The sequence below is a fragment of the Ceratotherium simum genome, chromosome 18, assembly GCF_057802395.1.
Source record: "Ceratotherium simum simum isolate JZ-2026a chromosome 18, ASM5780239v1, whole genome shotgun sequence".
In the NCBI taxonomy this organism is placed as follows: domain Eukaryota; kingdom Metazoa; phylum Chordata; class Mammalia; order Perissodactyla; family Rhinocerotidae; genus Ceratotherium; species Ceratotherium simum.
This window is the reverse complement of record NC_141917.1, coordinates 146,382-169,152: the sequence shown is the minus strand read 5'-3', so window position 1 is coordinate 169,152 and position 22,771 is coordinate 146,382. Positions and strand designations below refer to the sequence as shown.

Sequence of the window (22,771 nt, the reverse complement as noted above, 5' to 3'; positions counted from 1 at the left end):
CATTACACAATTTCAAAAGATGAATACCAATATTACTACTAATAATGAGATTACTGATTGAAATTCAGGATTTCTTAGTGGCTCTATTTGTCTCTAGACTATAGTTCACTAAGTTGTAGACTCAAAGTACTATGTTTTAAAGCCACTTGAAATAACTTTCCCATGTGACCGTCACAGCTGGATTTGCAGTTGGACTGCAGACACTTGATGGTGCATGGCCAAGCACACTTCCTCAGCACTCACCAGACCTGTAGCGCCTGTAGCTTCTTGCCCCAAGCACTTGTGACTCTGCCTAAGGACTTTTTCTGGCATAGAATTGTGGCACGGGGCAGGCAGAAGTACACGGGGCAGGTAGAAGTGTGGCATGGAGCAGGCTGGGAGGGCCAGGAGGTGACACCCTGGATATAGCACCACAATCTACGAGACCTTGCTCCTGAACTACTGGTTCAGCAGCGTGGACAAATCTCGGAATCATCATGCTGAGTAAAGAAGCCAAACAAAGAGTACATGCTGTATAATTCCATTTTTATAAAGTGTAGAGAATGCAAAGTAATCTATAATGGCGGAAAGCAGACCAGTGGTTCCCTGCAGACTGGTGGGGAGACAGCGGCAGGAAGAAACTCGGCCAAAGTGAGTATGTTCATCATCTTCTGATTATACCTCAAAAAAAGCTGTTAAAAATGCCAACAACAACAAAAAAAGAAAAGCTATACTAAGATGAAATTTCTCATTATCTGATTGGCAAACATCCCAAAGCTTGCCATCATTACTTTCTTAGCAAAGCTGTAGGAAACAGGGACTCTTGTACATTGCTGGTGGGAATGCAGAATGTCACAGCCCTATGGAACAGAATTTGGCAACATCTTACAAAATGACACGTGCATTTACCCTTCGACCCAGCAATTCTACTTCTAGGATTCCACCTCAAACAAACTGGTAAAGAAAACAACTTCACACATAAAGTTATTCATTGTGGCGTTTGTAATACTGGAAACAACATAAATGTCTATCACTAGGGGATAAAGTACATTCATGCAGCCGAGTTCTATGCACCCATAAGAAGGAATGAGGAAGACTGCTGATGATAAGGAATGACCTCCAGGATATATAAGCAAGGTGCAGAACACTCTATATAATGCAAATATATATTTGCTTTCTTTTTTTTTTTAAAACATTCACTAGAAAGATAAACTAAAGTGGTTGCTATGGAGCAGAGAGAAGAGAGGATGCAGGGCCAATTAAGGTGGTGAGCACTGAATACAATGGACTTTGAAATTTTGTGAATGTTTTACATATTTACAAACTAAATTTTTAAAGACAATCCCTAAAATTGAAAAATAGAATCTGAAATGAATGACCTTGGACTGGAATCTACAGCAGCCGGCCCTGAGACAAGAACTTGGAAGGTGACCCCGAGCAGCATCTGAAAGGAAGTGGGGAGGGAAGAAATCCATGTACATCCACATCAGCTTCATTTAGTATTTGGTTATTTACATACTTCAGGACACATGTTCACACATTAAACCATTTGCTTACTAAGGACAAGGAGTAACTGTTTGTTTTCGTCATTTGCTGTCAGGCTCCAAAATTCACTTTTACTTAAACATATACTATAACAAAATTTCTGGATTTCAATGTAACAGAATAAAAAGATAATCACATTTTATATTTCAGGTCAACAAATATGCCTACAAACAATATAAGATTTTAAATGGACTCAGAAATGAAAGCAAGTTAGTAATTATGTTTTAAGAATTGTGCCCAGTTATATTATTTCCAAGAATGAAGCAAGGGATAAAGGTAAGCTTAACACTTCCTGGCTGCTGATTACTGGCAAGCTGCTGGCCACTGGGCAGACCATCTCTTTTCAAATGGCACTCCTTATTCACTAGAGTACAGAATTTTAAAAAGACATTCGCGATGTTAACACATGCGTGAGCTATGACACATAATTACACAGCTGGTCAACTCTGCTCTCATCAGTAGGAGCGAATGGCTGGAGGGACTGTGGCGCAGTCAGCCTCGTTTAAAGTTCTGTCGATTACGGGTCTGTATTCCAGTGAGACCTTAAAAAGAAGGGCCAGTGGTAAGTTAGCGCACATAAATGGGCAAACAGCACTCTCTTGTGCTCTTTTGAAAAATTAACTATAAAATTAGATTTGTAGACAAATATTCAGGAACTTAAAAACAAAGGTATTTACTGAAGTATTTTTCAATAATAAACTCGAAAATGACCTAAATGCACAACAGGGGACTGGTATGTAAGTTATGGTAAATCCATGTAGTGGAACACAGCAATTAAAACTAACACTGTACAAAATTCTTGATGCTTTACAAAAATGCTCAAAAAGTAGGTGAAACCTATCATACTTTATGTTTAAACTATGTATTTACTTCCAGTTTTTTCTACTTGCAAGTGAATATTTATATATATACAGCACATAAGGACATGTACAAATATAAAACTTGAAGGAAATATTGCAAAATGATATTAAAGGATATCTCTGATTGGTGAGCTTATAAATGTTAATTGTCTTTATTCTCTTTGTACTTTCTATACTTTGTATTTCTTTTATAATCATAAAAAAACTCCAAACATTACTAAAAATAGGCTTGTACTAAGAGAGGGAGGTTTAACTTCTTTCTATACACTGTCAGAAAACAGGCTTTACGAAAAATTACGAAAACTTCTGCCTGCCTGAATTAAACGGACACACTAGGCATTCTATATTAAGTGACGATGACAGAGCACAACTGAATTTCTGTAGACCCAGACAAATGATTAACACTATCCTTTACAAGCTATGAAAAGCTTAAGGTAAACACTTTATATCTTAATTGTTTCTGAATCTTAATGCCTGGAAGAAATGCCAAATGGGTGAATTACGCGTGGGTGGAAAAAGACTGTGAGCCTCTACTGCAGTCTCAGCTGGTTGTTCCCAACACCCTGCCCACCCCTCCCCGTCTTCTGCTTGCTCCATGCCCAGGGGATGCTAAGGGCGGCACAGCACCCCCAGGGTCCCTTGAGGCTGCTTCCAGATGGTCCAGCCAATGGAAAGGGAGGGGTGCCTTCCTATCCCATCTCTCACCCCCTGACCTTGGCTCTCGAGGGACTCCAGAATCACCATCTCCTCCCCTGCCACCAGGCCTTGGGCGCTCACTCCCTGCCCAGTGCCAACGCTGTGGACAGTCACCCACCCGTGCTGGATTCTGTTTCCAGCAGAAGCCTGACTGACGGTGTCTTTTTCAGTGGTGTCTCAAATTGGTCAACAGCTGATTTAAACCCATGGTGCTTCTCCTAGTTCATCAAATGCTGAACTGCAGAAGGCGTGGGACAGCGCACACGTCAGTGCATATGTGAGCAGAACATGTTCCCACATACCTTCCCGGTCTTGATGTCGACATACGAAAGAGTGTGCTTCCTCCAGTGCTCCTCAAACGGCTTCTTCTGCTGCCCCTGGATGGGCTTGGAGTAATCATACTCGTCAATCCTCTCCTGAGGCCAGAAAAAGTAAATTCATTTTAGAAAACACCATCAGCAATTACATCCCAAGTTTCTCATTACTCTAACAGAGCACTATAACCAGAAACCATGGCACACTCATTAAGATGATACATGAGACCGGTCTGATATGAATCCCCCAGATCCCGCTCGACACGGTCTCCATCGTCCCAAGCAGACCTTGTTTTGGAGACAGGGTCTCCAAACATGACCTTCCCACTCCATTTTCCAACCCACATCCCTCCCCTCTACAATTTCTAATGAAAAACCATTTGTGTATATCTGATCTAAAAGAACTCACAGTATGAAACAGGGTGCAACTAAGTACTACACGCAGGAGGAATGTGATCCATTTGCCAGCTGTATCCTCTAGTTACTGAGTGAGGCGAGTGTGGGGGCAGGGAGAGGAGAGACCTGTTACCTGGGGGCAAGTGGGGCCACAGCACATTCCCTTATTTCTGAACATGCAATTATGGGATGAGCTCTCCTAGAGTGAGTGGGTTCTACCTGCGTATCTGCTTTGACTACATGAAATGAAGACATCTTCCTCCCAGCCACACAAACTGCCACCCTACAGCCCGGAGAAGCTTCCGGTCCTGCAGTACACACAACAAACGTGCTCACCAATCTTTAAACCAAGTACACGGCAAATCTAATCCAGTCCCAGTTGGTGGAGGATAAATTAATAAAATTTCAGAGTAAATTAAAATCTAATTCCTCTTGCTTAGCCAATTTTCCCATTCATCCACGTTCAGTTGACTGGTAAAGCTGTTATCAGCAATCCCAACACTTTCCTGGACCAAAGCCTGTGTCTGTCCTGTGGAAAACAGCTCAGGCCTTATTGATGTGTGTCTTCCCTAACTTGCATTTCCCCCAAGCTCCCCTTTCCACGATTTTTTGCCATCATATGCTGAGAGCTCTTTCCTGGTGGAATCTGACAAGTGTGCTCTGCATAAAAATCAGTTCATTTAAAAAACCAGTGACCCAAGATGAGCATCTATGATCCCTCTCCAAACCAGAGGGCAAGTCTGAAATGATGATTGACTCATCATTTTAAGTCAATAAGTTAGCATTTTCTGGCAATAGTACTCGGGCTGCACGCTACCCTTTGCCCTAGTAAGGACGAGTGCGTTCTGTTTAGAGTTGCCGCAGTAGATGCTGATCCAAAGAAGGTGGTCACACTGAGTGTGAGCACGGTCAGAACAAAGGTATGAAAGTTATCAGAAAAAAAAATCCATTTTTCTCAATTTACTTTTGGGAAAATGGAGTGAAATGCAGAGAATGTGCGGGTTAGGGATTGAGCAATGCCAGTGGGGAAAAGACACCAGGTGCACATGGGGTGTATCACTAAGGCGCACCTTGTAATCTTCCCTGGCGTGAGCACCACGCGACTCCTTCCGGGCCTCTGCTCCATAAATGGTCTGAAGTGCGCAAAGCATCAGGTTCTGCAGCTCTAGAGTCTCCACCAGGTCAGTGTTCCAGACCATTCCTGGGGACACACAAGGCACCCATGAGAGACGGACAGGATCCAGTCAGACGGGTGGTCCAGACTGTAGCTGTGGGCTCACCAAGGTCCACGTAGCCAGCAAGGACGGGGTGAAGTCAGTGCTAAAGTGGACAGACAGGGCCCTGAAGCAGCACCCCCTGCAGACATCGGCACCCCAATTGTGTGCAGGGGCCCACAGACCACTCACCTCTGTCAAACGTCTTCAGATGCTTTAGGTCTCCATAGAGCTGGCTAATTTTCTCACAGCCTTCCTGTAAGACGCTTCCCACACGAAACACTGCAGCATGGCTTTGCATCGACTGTAATATAAAATATCATTTGCAAACTTTTAACCCATGAAGATGCCACACCAATAACTATTAAACCTTTAGGTTTTTTCTTAACGCATTTCATTTTTTTTGCAAAATATTTATGTAAATTAAATAGAAAAACTAGGAAATTCAGACTATGAGTTTATTTCTCTGAATTTTATTTAATTAATTAATTTATTCTTGGTGAGGAAGATTGGACCCTGAGCTAACATCCGCTGCCAACCTTCCTTTTTTTGCTGAGGAGGATTAGCCCTGAGCTAACAGCTATGCCTATCTTCCTTTATTTTGTATGTGGGATGCCATCACAGCATGCTTGATGAGTGGCGCATAGGTCCATGCCTGGGATCTGAACCTGCGAACCCCAGGCTGCTGAAGTGGAGTACACAAACTTAACCACTACGCCACTGGGCTGGGCCCTGAATTTTAAAATGAAGTATTTTTTTTGTTTGTTTATGAGAACTGTTAAGATCTAATAAGTGACTTTCAAATATACCAATACAGTATTATTAACTCTAGTCACCATGCTGTACATTATACCCCCAGGACCTATTTATTTTATAACTGCAAGTTTGTAGTTTTTAACCACTTTCACCCATTTTGCCCACCTCCCACCCCCTGCCTCTGGCAACCACGAACTTGTTCTCTGTACTCTGTATCTATGAGTTTTTTTTAAGATTCCACATATAAGTGAGATCATATAGTATTCGTCTTTCTCCATCTGACTTACTTCACTCAGCATAATGCCCTCAAAGCTCATCCATGTTGTTGCAAATGGCAGGATTTCATTCTTTTTTATGACTGAATCACATTCTATTATATATATATCTACACACCACATCATCTTTATCCATTCATCCATCAATGGACACTTAGGTTGTTTCCATGTCTTGGCTATTGCAAATAATGCTGCAATGAACATGGAGAGACTATATCTTTTCGAGTTAGTGTTTTCCTTTCCTTTGGATATATACCCAGAAGTGGAATAGCTGGATCATATGGTAGTTCCATCTTTAATTTTCTGAGGAACCTCCACACTGTTTTCCACAGTAGCTGCACCAGTTTACATTCTCATCCACAGTGCTGAGGGTCCCTTTCCTCCACATCCTCTCCAACACTTGTTATTTCTTGTTTTTTTGGTAATAGCCATCCTAACAGGTGTGAGGTGATAATTCTTTGTGGTTTTCATTTGCATTTCCCTAATAATTAGTGATGCCGAGCACCTTTTCATGTACCTGTTGGCCATCTGCATGTCTTCTTTGGAAAAACGTCTATGCAGGTCCTCTGCCCATTTTTTCAATTGGGCTGTTTGGCTTTTTGCTACTGAGTTGTATGAATTCTTTATTATTTTGGATATTAGCCCCTTATCAGATAAAGGGTTTGCAAATATTTCCTCCCACTAGGTAGGCTGTCTTTTCATTTCATTGACAATTTCCTTTGCTGTGCAAAAGCTTTTTAGTTTGATGTAGTCCCACTTGTTTACTTTTGCTTTTGTTGCCTTTGCTTTTGGCGTCAGATTAAAAAAATCACCAAGACCAATGTTAAGGAGCTTACTGCCTGTTTTCTTCTGGGAGTTTTATGGTTTCAGGTCTCATGGTCAAGTCTTTAATCCATTTTGAGTTAATTTTTGTGTATGGTGTAAGATAGGGGTCCAACTTCATTCTTTTGAACGTAGCTGTCCAGTTTTCCCAACATCATTTATTAGAGACTGTCCTTTGCCCACTGTATATTCTTGGCTCCTTTGCTGTAAATTAATTGACCATAAATGCACAGGTTTATTTCTGGGCTCTCTATTCTGTTACACTGATCTATAGTCTGTCTTTATGCCAACACCATACTGTTTTGATTACTACAGCTTTGTAATATAGTTTGAAATCAGGGAGCATGATGCCTTCAGCTTTGTTCTTCTGTCTCAAGATTGCTTTGGCTATTCAGAGTCTTCTGTGGTTCCATACAAATTTTAGTGTTGTTTGTGCTATTTCTGTGAAAAATGCCATTGGAATTTTGATAAGGATTGCATTGAATGCTGTAGATTGCTTTGGGTAGTATGGACATTTTAACTTTTCCAATCCATGAGCATGGAATATATTTCTATTTATTTGTGTCTTCTTCAATTTCTTCATTAATGTTTTACAGTTTTCAGTAAATAGGGTCTTTCACCTCCTTGGTTAAATTTATACCTAGGTATTTTATCCTTTTTGATGCAATTGTAAATGGGATTGTTTTCTTAATTTCTCTGATAGTTCATTATTAGTGTATAAAAATGCAATGGATTTTTGTATAATGATTTTGTACCCTGCAACTTTACTGAATTCATTTATGTACTAGTTTTAACAGTTTTTTGGTAGAGTCTTTAGGGTTTTCTATACATACTATCACGTCATCTGTAAATAGTGACAGTTTTACTTCTTCCTTTCCAATTTTGATCCCTTTTCTTTTTCCTGCCTAACTGCTCTGGCTAGGCCTTCCAATGCTATGTTGAATAGGAATGGTGAGAGTGGGCACCCTTGTCTTGTTCCTGATCTTAGAGGAGAAGCTTTCAGCTTTTCACTGCTGAGTGTGATGTTAGTTGTGGGTCTGCCATATATGACCTTTATTATATTGAGGTACATTCCCTCTATACCCAGTTTATTGAGAGTTTTTACCATAAGTGGATATTAAAATGAAGTTTTGATCAAAGCTTTTAAAAAATGTTTCTGTGCTTCCAGTATACGTCTTAAACCAAATCCACAAAGTGGAACATTTTGCACTTATGGCAGGCAGAGTTTGTGGAACACAGCTAGGATCAATGACTCCAAGGAGACTCTTTTGAGGCACGATGTACTGAATGGAGGCAGAAAGGGCACAAGCACTCCACCCTTGAGTTCCCCTGAGGAGACAGCAGCCCTGTGCTGGCCACAGGATGCCTTCTGCCCCACTCACGAGGTTTGGTGGGCAATGTGAGAGGAGCCAGCAGACACCACCCTGCTGATGCAAACTGAGAAGCGCTAAGACTGTGAAGTGGTCAGCAGTGAGCGCTAAGGTAGAGGGAGGAGAAGTGAAAGAGACCCAGGAACCCTCACTGCTCTTCTGGTTATTCTGTAAAAGCTCCTCACATATTACAAACTTTATAGTTTTATTGCTTATACGCATAAGAAGTGTGATATAAAATGAATCTGAAACTTATTTTAGGTACGCTGAGAAGCGGGATTTACCTCTGTTTCCTACCACTGACTGACTTTCTTTTATCACTCTTGGAAAACCCCTTCATCGTGTGCTAAATCACAGCATGGACCTAGGCCTATTTCGGGACTCTACTTTGTCCACTAATTGAGATGTCTCCTCCTCTATCAATATCAGATTAATGCGGCTTTATAACTTAATTCTACTTAAAAGACATTTCATTTATTTCTTTAGAATGATACATGATTATAAGATTGTAATGCATACCATCAATGTCACGGTTTTTCTGGAAGAGCAAATGGAAAAAAATTATCTTAGAATCTAGTAAATATTAAACATTCCTTTATGCCCTTCAGTAGTCGTATCTTTTCATATTTCTGGTTAGGTTTTTATGTATTTACATTTCTGGTTATTTCTTTTTACATATTTCTGGTTAGGTTTATTCAAGGCATTTTAAACTGTTTTAGCTGCAATGTGAATGAGATATTAACATTTGAATGGATTATTGCCGGCATATCGGAAAGCTACCGATTTTTGTATACGAATCTTTTATCCAAACACTTTACACTTCATTCTTATAATTGTCTTTATTAGTTTTTAAATTTATTCTCCTGGAATTTTTAGGTAATCATATCTGTAAATAATGATAATTTTGTCTATTCCTTTTTAATACATACCTCATTTCTTTTTTGTTTCTTACTGATTAGCTGGAATCAGTAGAAAAACTGCCTCCCCTCGACTCAAACATAAATCCATGAGGACAGGAAGTTTTGTGTTTTGCTCAGTGCTGACTCTGGCATCAAGAACACTGCCTGGCACACAGCAGACACCAGCAGACACCCTCTTTGTGGGGATGCCTCCAGTACTTTCCATTTCAAAGTCTCGTGGATTCACCGTTTCCATACCCTAATGCACTGACTATACCTGTCCTCGCTGGCCTCCAACCCCGACAGCAGTGCCCACAAAAGCCCTGCGCAGTAGTACCACTTGACTGGTTTTCCTTAGACACACACTGTTCCTTTACTCTGCTATTTTCCTTACATTCCACGACTCCTCCCTGAAGCCGTCTCACCTGAAGACAGAATCACAGTACAGTGAGAACGGCAGTACACAACTTTTTTCCTTTTGGTGGCATCTGTGTATACGTCCCACTGGATCCCTTTCAGGATATGACTAAAGCAAAGGGCTTCTTCTCAGAAAATGCCCCAACCAGAAATTCTCGCAAATAATTTCAAGTGGACAGAGATCTCATTCACGGACCAAGAATCCCCATATTAGAAGAATTTTATTGATTCCTAGCTGTTTTACATTTTATTTTTATCAATCTAAACCTGTGTTATCCAATGCAGTAGCCACCAACCACATGTAGCTATTTATATTAAAACTGATACTAAATAAAATTAAAATTCAGTTCCTTAGACCGACTGGCCACATTTCACATGCTCCAGAGTCACATGGTCAAAGACGTGGAACATCTCCCTCCTCACAAAACGTTCCATCGGACATGCTGATCCGGAACCTGAGTACTCTGACAGTAACCAATGCACAGATTATGGTACCGCCCACTATCCATGCTCCCCTCCCTGATTTTATTTAGGGACAGCAATGGACCCAATTTAAAGACATTTCCCCGAGTTGCTGGAAGCTAGGTGTGATGATGGGATTAATTTCTCAGCAACGAGATGTGCTGGGCTTTCAGGAAGCCTGTTAAAAGGAAGCTCTCAGCTGGGAACTGAGGTTCTCAGATATTCCTCTGCCCCTCCTCCTTCAGGCTGTGACAAGCATGGTGGCCAGAGATGATCTGAGGAGGGAAGCCACACACAAGTGCCCTGGAGCACAAGACAGAACACTGAGTCCCTGATGTGCAGAGTCCCTATTTATTATTTCTGCCCTGGGCTGCTCCCTCTGGCCTTCAATGTGGAAAGACACACACTTTTACCTTATTAGGCCCCACCTCTTTTATACTTCTACTAGATACAGCAAGGAATATGTCCTTCTGCTGTTTACCCCAAACCCCAGCAGTGCAGGGTATCGATGCAGATGGTCTATTCACTCCAGAGCATGTCCAGGTTCTTACCTTCTGCATGTTGAGTCGTAGTTCCGATGTTCTTATGCTTCCATCAGCAAATCTCAATTTGTCAAGATTCATGACAGATTCTTCCCCAGCATTTGGTTTAATTGGGGGAACTTTATCTCCTAAAAAAAGAAAGCTAGAATTTAACTTTTGAAAAACATTTGGAAAAGCCAGATGGATTCTGAAAGACACAAATTATCTATTATAACCTTTCTGGGAGTTTGGAAAATGCACACATAACTGAGCTAACACTCTGCCGGGACCACCCTACGCCTGAGGAACCTATTGACTTGGGGCCAAAGAGTAAACATAAAGTCAAAATTTGTGGAAAAGAGTAGGTATCCAATAAGTAATCTCTTAGTGAACAAAACAGAAACCATCCCTTAAGTTTAAAAATTAGATTTATGCAAACAGACCTCGCACTATTAAGGGAAAAAATGGCATCCTCCAGAATAGCAGTTCTCAGCAATTCTGACACACACTCCCGTGGTTCTCAGACATTCAGGGACGAGGGAGGGGCCTGGCAGGCATGTTTCGAGTCTTCTGCTGACCCTGACCCTTGTATCCTCTTATCTAAACCTCAAGATCTGCTGTTCTCGCCTTTCTAAAAAGATAAATGTTTTGAGGATTTTTAGGGGGTTTTTTTGGATAACATTGTTTTAAATGTATTTTCCTCAATAGCTAAGATATGCAGGAGGTAGAAAATGCAGGAGACAAAGGTCTGCAGGTGAAGCAGGGCTACTCGCAGCCACGTCCTCTCCAAGGGACCAGGGCACTGGCCCCTCGTGAGATCTGCCCGAGCTCTTCTAGGCAGGCTGCTGTTTCTCTGACCTTTGTTTTTAATGTTTTAAAAAATAATCATTCAGAAAAACTGACTTTTTTCTTTAGGCGCACAGTTCTACAAATTGTAACATACATAAAGATTCCTGGAACCACCATAATCAGGATACAAAATACGGTTTAAACATTTGAATGTTTAAAATATTCACATCTGGGAGGAAGCAGTGCTGCAAACATTTTCTCCTTTCCATTTTTCATTTTTAAAAATTAAAGTATAATTATGGGACAATACCATTTTTACTGTAGAGTTTCACAAGTTTTGACGGAGCTGCGTAAGCCCCACCACAAGCAGGATCTAGTCCTTGGCAGCCACCTATCCATCTTATTCCCTAATTTTGCCTTTTCCAGAATGTTGTATAGACAGAATCATACATATGTAGCCTTGTGAGTCTGGATCATACAGCCTAATACGTTCAAGCTTCATTCAAGTTGATGCATGTATGGGTAGTTTTTTTCCTTTTTATTGCTGAGTTTAAAATCATTTTTAAAAGTATGCATTGATCCTTTAGATATAACAGCATACGATAATCTTATAAAACTTCTTTTTTTCTCATTTTCAAAGAAAGGGAACCTCAAATTTTCTGTTTGCTGTGAGAGATTTGATACCAGGCTCACTGCTACAGTGAAACGAGCACCAGATTTAGTGTCAGACTAAGTGGGCTTCCCTCCTGCCTTTGCAGCAAGGACTGGACAAGGCCCTGTCTCTGTGCGTTTCAGCTTGGAGCTGTGGTCAAAGCAAGGGGGAGAGTGTGTCTGAAACCCGTCCTTTTTATTATGTGCATCTTGACAGCTGTAGATATAAAAGCGGGTACAGCATCTTGTTATGCGAAGGGCTGTGTCTAATTAGTGGGTTAGCAAGACTGTACTGTTTCTACAGCATAACTTTCACCAATTTAAAATCCACACAAAAAACTTTTGTTCAATAAAAACAGCAGAACTGATATCAAACAGTTAACACCAGTGAAACGTAATGGGAAGAGTGGGGGCCCGGAGACTTCCCCATCCTTGACTTGGGAAGTGTCTCTACCTGGGTGTTGTTCTGAGAAAAATGGTCAAGATAACTGCTGTGAAGACCCTCTGGAAGATCAGAGCAACAGTGTCCTGATTTTGGTGGGGCCCACTTAGTGTGGACTCACACTTACAGCATGTGGTATTTCTTCCTCGGCAAATTGTCAGTCACTACAAGAAAAAAACCAGTGACTGGGTCCCATTCTATTGCTGAAGGCGAACAGGACCAACCCTTTACTCTGTTTGCATTAAGTTGTCCCCATCTCCTTTAATAGATTAGTTACATTTCATTTCTAAAACGGCCTCAATTATGTTTCTCTAAGTACCAAAAATTACATATTCATTTATACCTACTATTTAAGTATGTCATAGCAAGTAAGTGACTTGTATCAGGCAAGTAACGTGATAAATTTCCCCTCAAAATAACGATTTCCTGATAGTGACTTTTCTAAGCAGAATATAATAAGCAAAAAAATTTGACCAAAAAAAAGTTACCCTCTTAAGTTAAAAAAAACTCCCACTAAATGATGACCAAGCAAATTTCCAATTACAAATCAAGACTTTGTAACCTCTTGCCTCCTGAAAGAGCCTGGCTACTTAAAGAAAACACATACCAGGTCTGCAGGACTCTGCAATACTCAGGGCACATGCCCGGCCAAAGACGACAAGGTCCAAGAGTGAGTTTGCCCCAAGACGGTTGGCACCATGCACCGAGGCACAGGCAGCCTCCCCACAGGCGTAGAGGCCGGGCACAATCTGATCCCGGCCGTTCACATGCTTCAGAACCTGTGAGAAAGACACAGAAGATTTAAGGAGTGCAGTCTGCAGAGGCCAGCCTCCCTACAGCGGGGTGTCTGTGCCGTAGGTCAGAGAAAGGAGAGGAAGACTGACCCACTCCCGTCCACACAGAACCCTCTGAGCAGTCTCCTCCCTCTGCCCCATACTTGATTACCCTGTGCCGAGGAGGTCAAAGGACCTCAAAGGCAGCACCTGTGACTTACCCCAGGTCTAACGCTCATTAGAAACCTCACCCCCACCTCTGACATGATCTCCTTTATTCCCACACTCCAGTTCTGGACTCAGACGAAGGGAGAATGGCGGGGGTTGGCGGGGAGAGACTTGAGTCGTAATTCAGACTCTCCAACTTATGACTCATCTATAAAGTGAGAGCACACTTTCTGCCCACCTCGCCTGGTGAGGACTAAAATAAAGTAACTGACTGAGAAGCTCTTTGTGAACTGCAAACCATCACAGCTATAACGGTACAAACAGACAACTTACAAGGTCACTGTAAAAATAAGATCATATAGAAAAATAATTATAAACTGGAAAAAACTGTATATATTGTATTTACGGCTCTTCACTAAGGAGGGATTCATAGATTATTAATAATTGTTATTAAGGAGTAAATGCAGAAACTGGAATAGAACTAAGGCTGTCCTCTGCCCTCCGGTAGCAGTAATTTAAAGTAAGTGCAGCCCATCAAATGACATAGTACTTTTTTGAAGAAACTATCTGTCTTTTCCTCTAATTAAGATCTAAAAGGACAACTGTGAGATAGACCCATCGCTCCCATCCTCCTTCTGCCTGTGAAGGGGTCTCGGTGTCACCTGCCCCTTGTAGTTGGTGGGAATGCCGCCCATGTTATAATGCACAGTGGGAAGGACGGGGATCGGCTCCTTGGTGACGTCCACGCCTGCGAAGATCATGGCTGTCTCTGAAATACCAGGCAGGCGCATGGCCAGCTGCTGCGGGGGGAGGTGGTGCAACTGCAGGTAGACATGATCCTTCTCAGGGCCACAGCCTCTGGTGAAAAATGACATCACGACATGAGGCAAACAACATTAATTTCAGAAAACGTGAGATTATGAAATCACTGAAGCATACAAGGCTCCACATGTTTCGATGCTGAAGACAATTTCCCCTTCACTATGGTCGTCTATAAGCACCCTACTATGTGCCAGGGTGGACATCAGGTGTGGGGACACAGCCATGAACACGGACAGACATCCTGTTCTCCCCAAGCTCACACTCCAGTCTTGGGAGATCACAATTTGCTACGTTTTCCTTGGTAAATGCATGAGAAAGTCCTTTTATGCCAAATACCCCAAAGAACCATTTGACTTCTCATTTTTTATGTAAAAATCTAAAACCTCTAAAGGCTATACTAGCAGCTATTGGACAAGTGTCACCACAGTAAGGCAATGAATGTGTCAGGCACTGAAGGCCCAATGCTGCTTTATTGAAGAACAGATAGCCCACACTCCTTGAAGGTCCCAAAACATCTGTGGGCTGGTTAGAACACAAGACAACATCTAAGGCGCACATGCTAACTTCAGGTTGGGGGTGTGGGTGTCTGTCTCTACCACACACAACACACTTACAGAGATTTGAGATTTACATCAAACTGGATAAACTTCTCAAAATGCAGGTCTTTAGAGAGATACCACTGACAGACAAGAGAGGCAGCAGAGGTACTGCACACGTGCCTACACAGACGTGGGGGTGGCTGGCGTGCTGAAACTCAGCAAAAGCCACACCAGCCGACGTTAAAATGCAGACACCAAAGCCGCACGCAACTGGCCCAGTGGCACAGCCCTTAAGTTTGCGAGCTCCACTTAGGCAGCCCACGGTTCAATGGCTCGGATCCAGGGTGCGGATCTACAAACTTGTCAAGCCATGCTGTGGCAGTTGTCACATATACAAAGTAGAGAAAGACGGGCACGAATGTCAGCCCAGGGCCAGTCTTCCTCAGCAAAAAGAAAAGGATTGGCAACAGATGTTAGCTCAGGGCTAGTTTCCCCCACCAAAAAACAAAACAAAATAAAACAAAAAAATGCAGACACCAAAGGGAAAGGAGGTGTGTGTGTGCACGTGTGCTCAGACACCTTTGCAGATAATCACACAGACCTTCCTTCACGGATTTCCAGAGTCATGGACCGAGACACGACGTCTCTGGATGCCAGGTCCTTTGCGACGGGGGCATACCGCTCCATGAACCTTTCACCCTGACTGTTGATGAGAATACCGCCCTCTCCACGGCATCCTTCCGTAATGAGACAGCCAGCGCCATATATGCCTGCAAAGAACCCAATCAGTTAAACATTTATAATCTAACAACTTCTGGGTCTGTATTTCAAATGCAAATTTTGTTTTAAGACTTTTTTGAGGGGAGAGAAGAAAAGGGTATGCAAAGGGCATTATACTCTCAACAGAAAAATAAGAAAGTTTGATAACTGACAACAAAGCTGCAGTGAGGAGAAAGGACGCTGCCATGGACGACAATGCAGCCCTGCAAACACCCCGATTACTGCTGTACTTTAAATTTTCAACACAACTAAGCATACGTTAAATGCCTCACATTTTGTCTTAATTTGTGAATGTCCCTTTACACCATGAAATTGTGGTTACTAGGTAAGAAAAAGCAGCTTGGAAAGCTCTTATCTAAAGTAACCAAATAACAACTAGGGCAATATTTATCGTAGTTAATACTGTACTTGCTGTGTACAATTCTACGCTTTGCAACAACTCCAGGTAATATTATCCCCATTTTCAGAGATGAGCAAGTAAAGCTTGGTGCCTTGTTCATGTTTCGAAGCTGGGAGGGCAGAGCTCAAATTCAAACCTGGCAACACACAGGGTCTGCCTTGAACTTGACCCTGTCCCTCAGTGGACTGAAAACAAGGAATACCAGCACTTGATTTAAAAAAGGAGACAAATACATCAACAAGGTAATCTGAAAGCTAACACTTTCATTAGTACACCAAAATCGTCATCTTGCTTTTAGAATGAGAATGCGAATTCCTGCATTTCAATTGCCTTTCAGTTTTCCTAGTTTCAATGGCATTTTTTCCAGTGGTTCATTTCTCATACATTGAAAAGAAAGCATAAGAAACGGAGCTCTAAATAGGGAATTCACAAGTCTCGGACATTTTATTGGTTAAAAACAGTAATTAAAAACCACCTAAAACATTTTTTATTTTTCATTCCTGTCACGGATCAGAAAGAATATACTGACAAAGCAAAGAGAAAAATCAGGTCTAGTTCTTTAGCAATGGTGGCCACTGCCACCATGTATGGAGTCTTCTCAGTTGACAGGCCAGAGAAGCAACTCAGAAACAAAGTTTGGGATGAGATTCATCTCTCCCAAGAGGCAGATCTCTCTCTCTCTCTCTCGGATTCGTTTCTGGATAACATCCCCTAAACTCTCTCAAACCCGCGCTCCCAGCCTAGACCCCTTTTCCGAATCCCACATTTGTATACTCAATTGTCTGAGGACCCAAGACGAGCTCCTCTCCACCTAAGACTGGCAGCCTCACTCATCAACGTCTCACGGAGCCCCATCCATCACAGCTGCGTCCTGACCGCACTCTGTGACCACTGCAGCCTGAGGTTCTCCCCACAAAACTGAAACCCACCCATGCCACTCCTCTGCTCAAATATATTGCCCCTAGTCTCAGCACACTCATTCAGTACATACTGACTGAGGCCCTACTATGTGCAGGCCGTGAGAACACAGCAGTAAATATGACAGACCTGCCCCCGCCTCCCAGGGCTGACAACCTACTTGGAGCGAGGGATGCTGAAAAATCATGGCTTTATAACTGGAATAAGTACTGCCAAGGCAAGGCACAGACTTGAGATGGTGAACTAAACTGTCTTGGGGGAAACAGGGAAAAATCTTGAGGAAATGACAAGTGAGGATCTGAGACATGGGAAAGCAGATAATTAGAAACGTGTCAGTACCTGGAACTGTAGAGGAGCATTTAATAGGTATCGAGGGCTTAAAAGACATAAAGAAGATTGATTCCATGAAAGCAGCCCCGTCCTACCTGTGGGGTGGAACTGAACAAACTCCAAGTCCTGGCAGGGAAGGCCTGCCCTGGTGATCATGGCTGTGCCGTCGCCGGTGCTGGTGTGGGCAGATGTGCAGCTGAAGTAGGTGCGACCATAGCCTCTGGAAAACAGATGGGCCAGCACAGAGAGAGCGGTGACTGCACACAGTGTCCCCGCCCCCCCAGGACCTCCTTTCTAATGGCACCAGAGTGGACCGAGCAGTCAGTGCAGCACCATTACAGGTGCTGTCTGCACATGCTACCCTGGGCAACCGGGACGGGAGCCTGGGGACAGAAGGCGCTCTCCCTTGTACTTTAGGACAGTGTGTGCTGTTGAAAGATTTCCCTGGTAAGATATACTATTTTGATAATGAAATTTCTAAATGTTTACGTATTTACTTTTTTTAAGGGTTAAAATAACAGACTGACCGTGTATAAAATGGAATTTACTTATTTTCATCATGTGAACAAACAACGAACAGCACTTATCTACCTCTGAAATCGGTATAAAGACAGTATCCACTAAAGCAAGAGATGTTATTCCAGAAAATGTCATGTGACTCCAGCCTCAGTTTCCTAAGGGGTCCTCCCAGCTGCGCTTCACAGCAGACACTTTCTCGCCCACCTCCGAGACCAGTGCTACTGTTGTCCCCTTGAGAGACGAGGGACGAGGCTGGCAAAGGGCAGTACCCTCATGGGGTTAAGTCACAGCCTGCAACTGAACCCTTATTCCACAATGCCTCTATTTTTATTAGAATACAGAAATTCTGAAACTCAACTTCCCTACAGAGAAATTAAATACAGTAAGAATTAGATTCCTACCCAGTAGCTACAACAGTGTTCTTTGCTCTTATGCGATGGATGGACCCGTCTTCTATGCACAGTGCGATAACACCACAGCACTCCCCATTTTCCATCAGGAGATCCAAGGCAAAATACTCTACAAAATAGCTGGTATCATATCGCAGAGACTAAAAAAAAAAAGAAAGAGAAAAAGGGATCCCATGTTTTCAATTGCATTTAGGGTGTTAAACCCACATTTAAGGCGATGCTGTTTGTGTGAACAGGTTAGAGACTTTGATCTGGCGTGTAACAAATGGATTAGGTAAACCCTAGGAGAATAGCAGGTTGGAAAAGGAGTCACCGACTTCAACTCACATCAAGGACAGTGCTGACGCTACTGTGTAACAACACGGAAGGCACTCTACTCTCAGCTGTATAAATAAAACATAAGTAGGACGCACACTCGTCAGTGCACTCCAGGGAAGAGCATGCAGTAATGTGGTAACACATCTCTTTTTCTACACAATCCTAAGAGGCATTCCAGGCTCTCGGGTGCTACATGCAGCACTGAACTCCCCTCAGAGTTTGACACCAGAGCTGGGGCCCACAGGCCACTGGGTCTTGACTTAGATGGGGCTGTACTGTAAGGGAGCTGCTGGCCACAGGTGGCCACTTAATCTAAATAAAACAAAACAAAACATTCAGCCCCTCAGCACACTGGCCACATTTGTAATTGCCACATGTGGCTGGCAGCTGCTGGACTGGACAGAGCAGACAAGCACAGTTACACCACAGTGGAAGCTCTAACATGGGGCAGCCATGGCCTAAGCCTCAGATCTGATGGTCCCCTCGGCTAAGGAAAAGGGCTCTCATGAAACTGCCAGCTCCCACATGACACATAATTCCACAGGGTGGGTAAGTCCTGTCACATATTTGTCAACCCACTGGGCCAGAGAAGCCACTGGTGTCCTAACACTTGAAAGTCAATGATCTGTCCCCATTTGAAAACAAGAGTTCAGAATACCAACTATTCTGAATCAATATTATTCAGAATATTGATAATTTGGCCATGACAAAGTTGGCCCTGATTATCCACTGACTACTGTCCCTCAAGTCTTAGTCCAGTTTTAACAATTAAGTATTAAAACAAATCAATCAGTTCAGGAATTCAGAGGTGGTGCAAGAGCCTTGAATACTTGCTCTGTTCTTATACTTTCAATGTGACAGACCACAAGCTCAAATCTGGAATGTACAGATTATCAATTTAATCTTCTAAAATAGAGTTTCATAGTAACAATTACTATCCATCCCACCAAGTTGTTCATTGTTCTTTAAGCGACCCCTGGGCTGACACACTGCCACTCTGACCCGCCCCCATGGTGGCCTGTTTCTGGCTCCTCACATGCCTGGCCTGCCCAGACTATGTCCTGTCACCCCGTGCACATTGTGCAGCCTCACCCTTCCATATAAGGTGTGCAGCAGCGAGTGGCCGGTGCGGTCTGCCACGCAGCAGCACCGATGGGCCTGCCCGCCTTTCCCAAACTTGAGGCTCTGTCCGCCAAACGCGCGCTGGTAGATCCGCCCATCTTCAGTTCTGCTAAAGGGCATGCCATAATTCTCTAGCTGTGAAACAAAAACAAACACCTAGGAACTTCAAGGAATCAAGATCTTCATGGCTAATCTACACTGAACAACTCAAGAGAAATCCATAAACTCAAAACTAGTCTGTTCTAGGAAAATGTGGACACTTCAGGAAAGACAAAAATGTCCTTGTTAAATTAACTGAATGGTTAATGGCAAAAGATTTCCCTGTTATATCAGCTCATTACCATTCTTTTGGATGACCACATCCACCTTGATCCCTCTTCTGCACCAGAAACAGACTGTGCGAGGATGTTACCTCAACCACCGAGGCAGGGGCCTGCTCTGTCATGTAGTGGATGGCGTCCTGGTCCCCCAGCCAGTCGGAGCCCTTCACAGTGTCGTAGAAGTGCCACCTCCAGTTGTCCTCTTCCATGTTCCCCAGAGCAGCATTGATTCCTCCCTGGAAACACAGAGCGACCTTATGAGCTACAAATAGGAGTCCCAATGGTATCTTCCAGGCTCATCTCCCCATTGCCCTCTCCCAGGGAACTGGATTCAGAGAAAACTAAATACTCGTGAGATAACTACCAGTGAGGGATCTGACTGCACACCAGGTACAGGACGTTCCTTAGCAGAGGGATGCAGCACTGCCTGACAGATCCACATCACACCTCCTCCCCTTACCAGGTTATTGAATCCCTCAGCCTCAGCCTCCTTATCCATGAAAGGGACATGAAGCTAAACTCCTCGAAAAGTTGTCTGGAGGATTAAGTGAGAGGTCACATGCACAATGCTTATCACTCACCAAACCTGGCACGTACAAGGTACTCAAGAAATCTACCCAGACAACTTTATGACAAAACGTTCCCAATGGTATTTATGGGCACGTGTTAAAGACGAGAAGTGCTTCCGCCAAATAATAAACCCCACAGCATTACACTCCCCACACTCCCACTTCCTTTTGCTGTGCACGGCCACCCCCTCCTTCTTACCGCTGCTGCTGCCATCCCTCAGTCACAGAAAACACAGTACAGGGACAAATGTAACGCTTGCCCCTTTCCTCTCCAATTTAAAATTGGATTACTTCTCTTCAGACAATTTCTTTTTCATGAGTAAAGGCACACTTTATAACTTCCCCCTCTTTTGCAACTATTATTCAATCATAACTTTTGAGTCAAGCAGACCCATGTTGGGATTCCTTCCTCACTTAGTGCTGCTGTGCCTCAGTTTCCCACGCTATGTTTTAGTTACCACGAGATGAGTCACTAGCACAGAGCAAGGAACTCTGCAGCAGACATGCAACAAAAGCTACCAAGTTATATACTTCCTCCCTTCTCCAACCGCTCCAATTATAAACCCAAACACAACCCTGATAAGAAACTCTAAGTATCAGAGCAGTGCAGAATGTAGAAAGCTGGTCTAAAATAACGCAAACGCTGGGCCCAGGGCATGCATAAATGCACATTTCATTGCTACTATCAGTAAAAATCAGGGCCACGACAGCAGTCTTCAGAGAGGTCCCAGAAGTGCTCTTCAGACTCTCCCTAAGCCCCATTTGTCTTATCCTTCCCCCAAATAAAATTTACCCAGGAACCAGTGTCCAAATTAAGCTATATTTTCCTTATTATTCTTATTTTATTAATACTGCACTACCTGAACACTATATTATTTTGTAATATTATTCAGAATTGTCTTTTGATATCTGTTTTTCCTTTTGAACAATGACGTCTCCAGAGGTATAAAAATTATTTACTCCTCAGTTTACAAAGCACAGCTTTAGAACAACGTATCTAGGACCTAAGTGCCTGAAGGACAACGCTGGAAACGGAATACAGGCTGTCCCAGTCACAATGGTCCTCAGGGCGGCTTTTATTGGTTCCTGCAAAGTCACTATATACTTGTTTCTCTATGAGAAAATGCGTTCCAAAAACTAGAGAAGTTGTCAAACATGATTTTGGAATACTACCTATATATAAGCTGGGTACTACCTACAGTGTGCCCAGAATGAAAGAATTATAAAAATATAAAATTTTAAAATCACCACGTAATTTTTCACCTTATTTTTATCCTCCCCTAAATTCACAGCATTTAAAAGCCACCGTTTCTCTGTCCTGCACATTCACGCCATCATCAAAGTTCATCGCCATCGTACTTAATGAGGCCTGCCCTGAGGATGCAGCAGTAAACACAAGATTCAGGGCAGATGGAAAATAAGTCTACAGGCAAGCTCATTTCAGATCAGGTAAGTGCACTGAAGAAAATGAAACCATGGGATGGCACTCGGTGGGGTGGTCAGAGAAGCCCTGAGCGTGACGGTAGCAGAAACAAGAGTGACAACAAGGCTCTAGGCAGCGGCTCCAACAGCAGGGGCCGGGGCAGAGACCCCCACGGTGAGCGAGCCAAGTGCGTGCAAGGTGCAGAAAGAGGCAAATGTGGCGGAGCATGGGGGAAGGTGGCCTGTGGCACCTCTTGCTCAGGCAGAGGGCCAGACTGTGCAGTGCCCTGCAGGCACCTAAAGTACCGAGAGCCCCTTTCTCTTACCTGGGCTGCGACAGTATGTGACCTGGTGGGAAAGAGTTTTGTCACACAGGCTGTGTTAAACCCCGCCTCAGAAAGGCCAAACGCAGCTCGCAAGCCTGCCCCTCCAGCGCCTACCACCACTGCATCAAATTCATGATCCACTACTGGGTACTGCGTAGAAATCTGGAAAAGAGAAATCCACCCATTAATCCCCCGTTCAACCAGGCCAGACACTGAGACTGTGGTTACAGTGAAAGAGCTTGAAGAAAACGAAGAGGTAACACAAAAGGGCAACTACCATTCCCAAAGGGCCCCCACCCCGTGCTGGGACTGGACACTAACAACACAGCAGTCCTGAGAGACGTGGTGGGCACACCCTCAGACCTTAGGACTGGCAGAGCACCAATCCTATGAAGCTGGGAAACCCTGTTAGTCGAAATGCTGAGAACTTAAATGTACATCCTCAAAGAGGGAACTATAGAAAAGGAAAGCAACAACACAAATCAAAATGCCAGTTCTAAATATGGTTTTTCTTTTCAATTATTGTTTTTATTTATCTTCTCCTTTTATGTTTATACCCATACACATATGCTTATATGAATCTAAGCTTACAATGTGGTGTAGATCATGATTCTCTACCTGTGACCT

At 43.2% G+C, this 22,771-nt stretch overlaps 1 protein-coding gene across 3 annotated transcripts in view; it reads right to left on the bottom strand.

The window, feature by feature from the left end:
* Window positions 1-508: 508 nt before the first annotated feature.
* Window positions 509-22,771, bottom strand: part of SDHA (succinate dehydrogenase complex flavoprotein subunit A) — a 28,248-nt gene continuing 5,985 nt past the window's right edge. For 2 of the 3 annotated variants that reach the window (XM_087443067.1, XM_087443068.1), the window contains exons 3-15: window positions 22,145-22,306; window positions 19,920-20,063; window positions 19,478-19,642; window positions 18,059-18,207; window positions 17,234-17,358; window positions 15,312-15,480; window positions 14,012-14,207; window positions 13,016-13,187; window positions 10,557-10,675; window positions 5,197-5,308; window positions 4,861-4,991; window positions 3,383-3,496; window positions 509-2,066 (exon numbers count right to left, since the gene is read on the bottom strand). In XM_087443067.1, the coding sequence (XP_087299193.1) occupies window positions 1,980-2,066; window positions 3,383-3,496; window positions 4,861-4,991; window positions 5,197-5,308; window positions 10,557-10,675; window positions 13,016-13,187; window positions 14,012-14,207; window positions 15,312-15,480; window positions 17,234-17,358; window positions 18,059-18,207; window positions 19,478-19,642; window positions 19,920-20,063; window positions 22,145-22,306 (1,845 nt within the window). In that variant the 3' untranslated portion in view covers window positions 509-1,979. The remainder of the gene's footprint in view (window positions 2,067-3,382; window positions 3,497-4,860; window positions 4,992-5,196; window positions 5,309-10,556; window positions 10,676-13,015; window positions 13,188-14,011; window positions 14,208-15,311; window positions 15,481-17,233; window positions 17,359-18,058; window positions 18,208-19,477; window positions 19,643-19,919; window positions 20,064-22,144; window positions 22,307-22,771) is intronic. The other variant, XM_087443069.1, reaches the window with a different exon arrangement.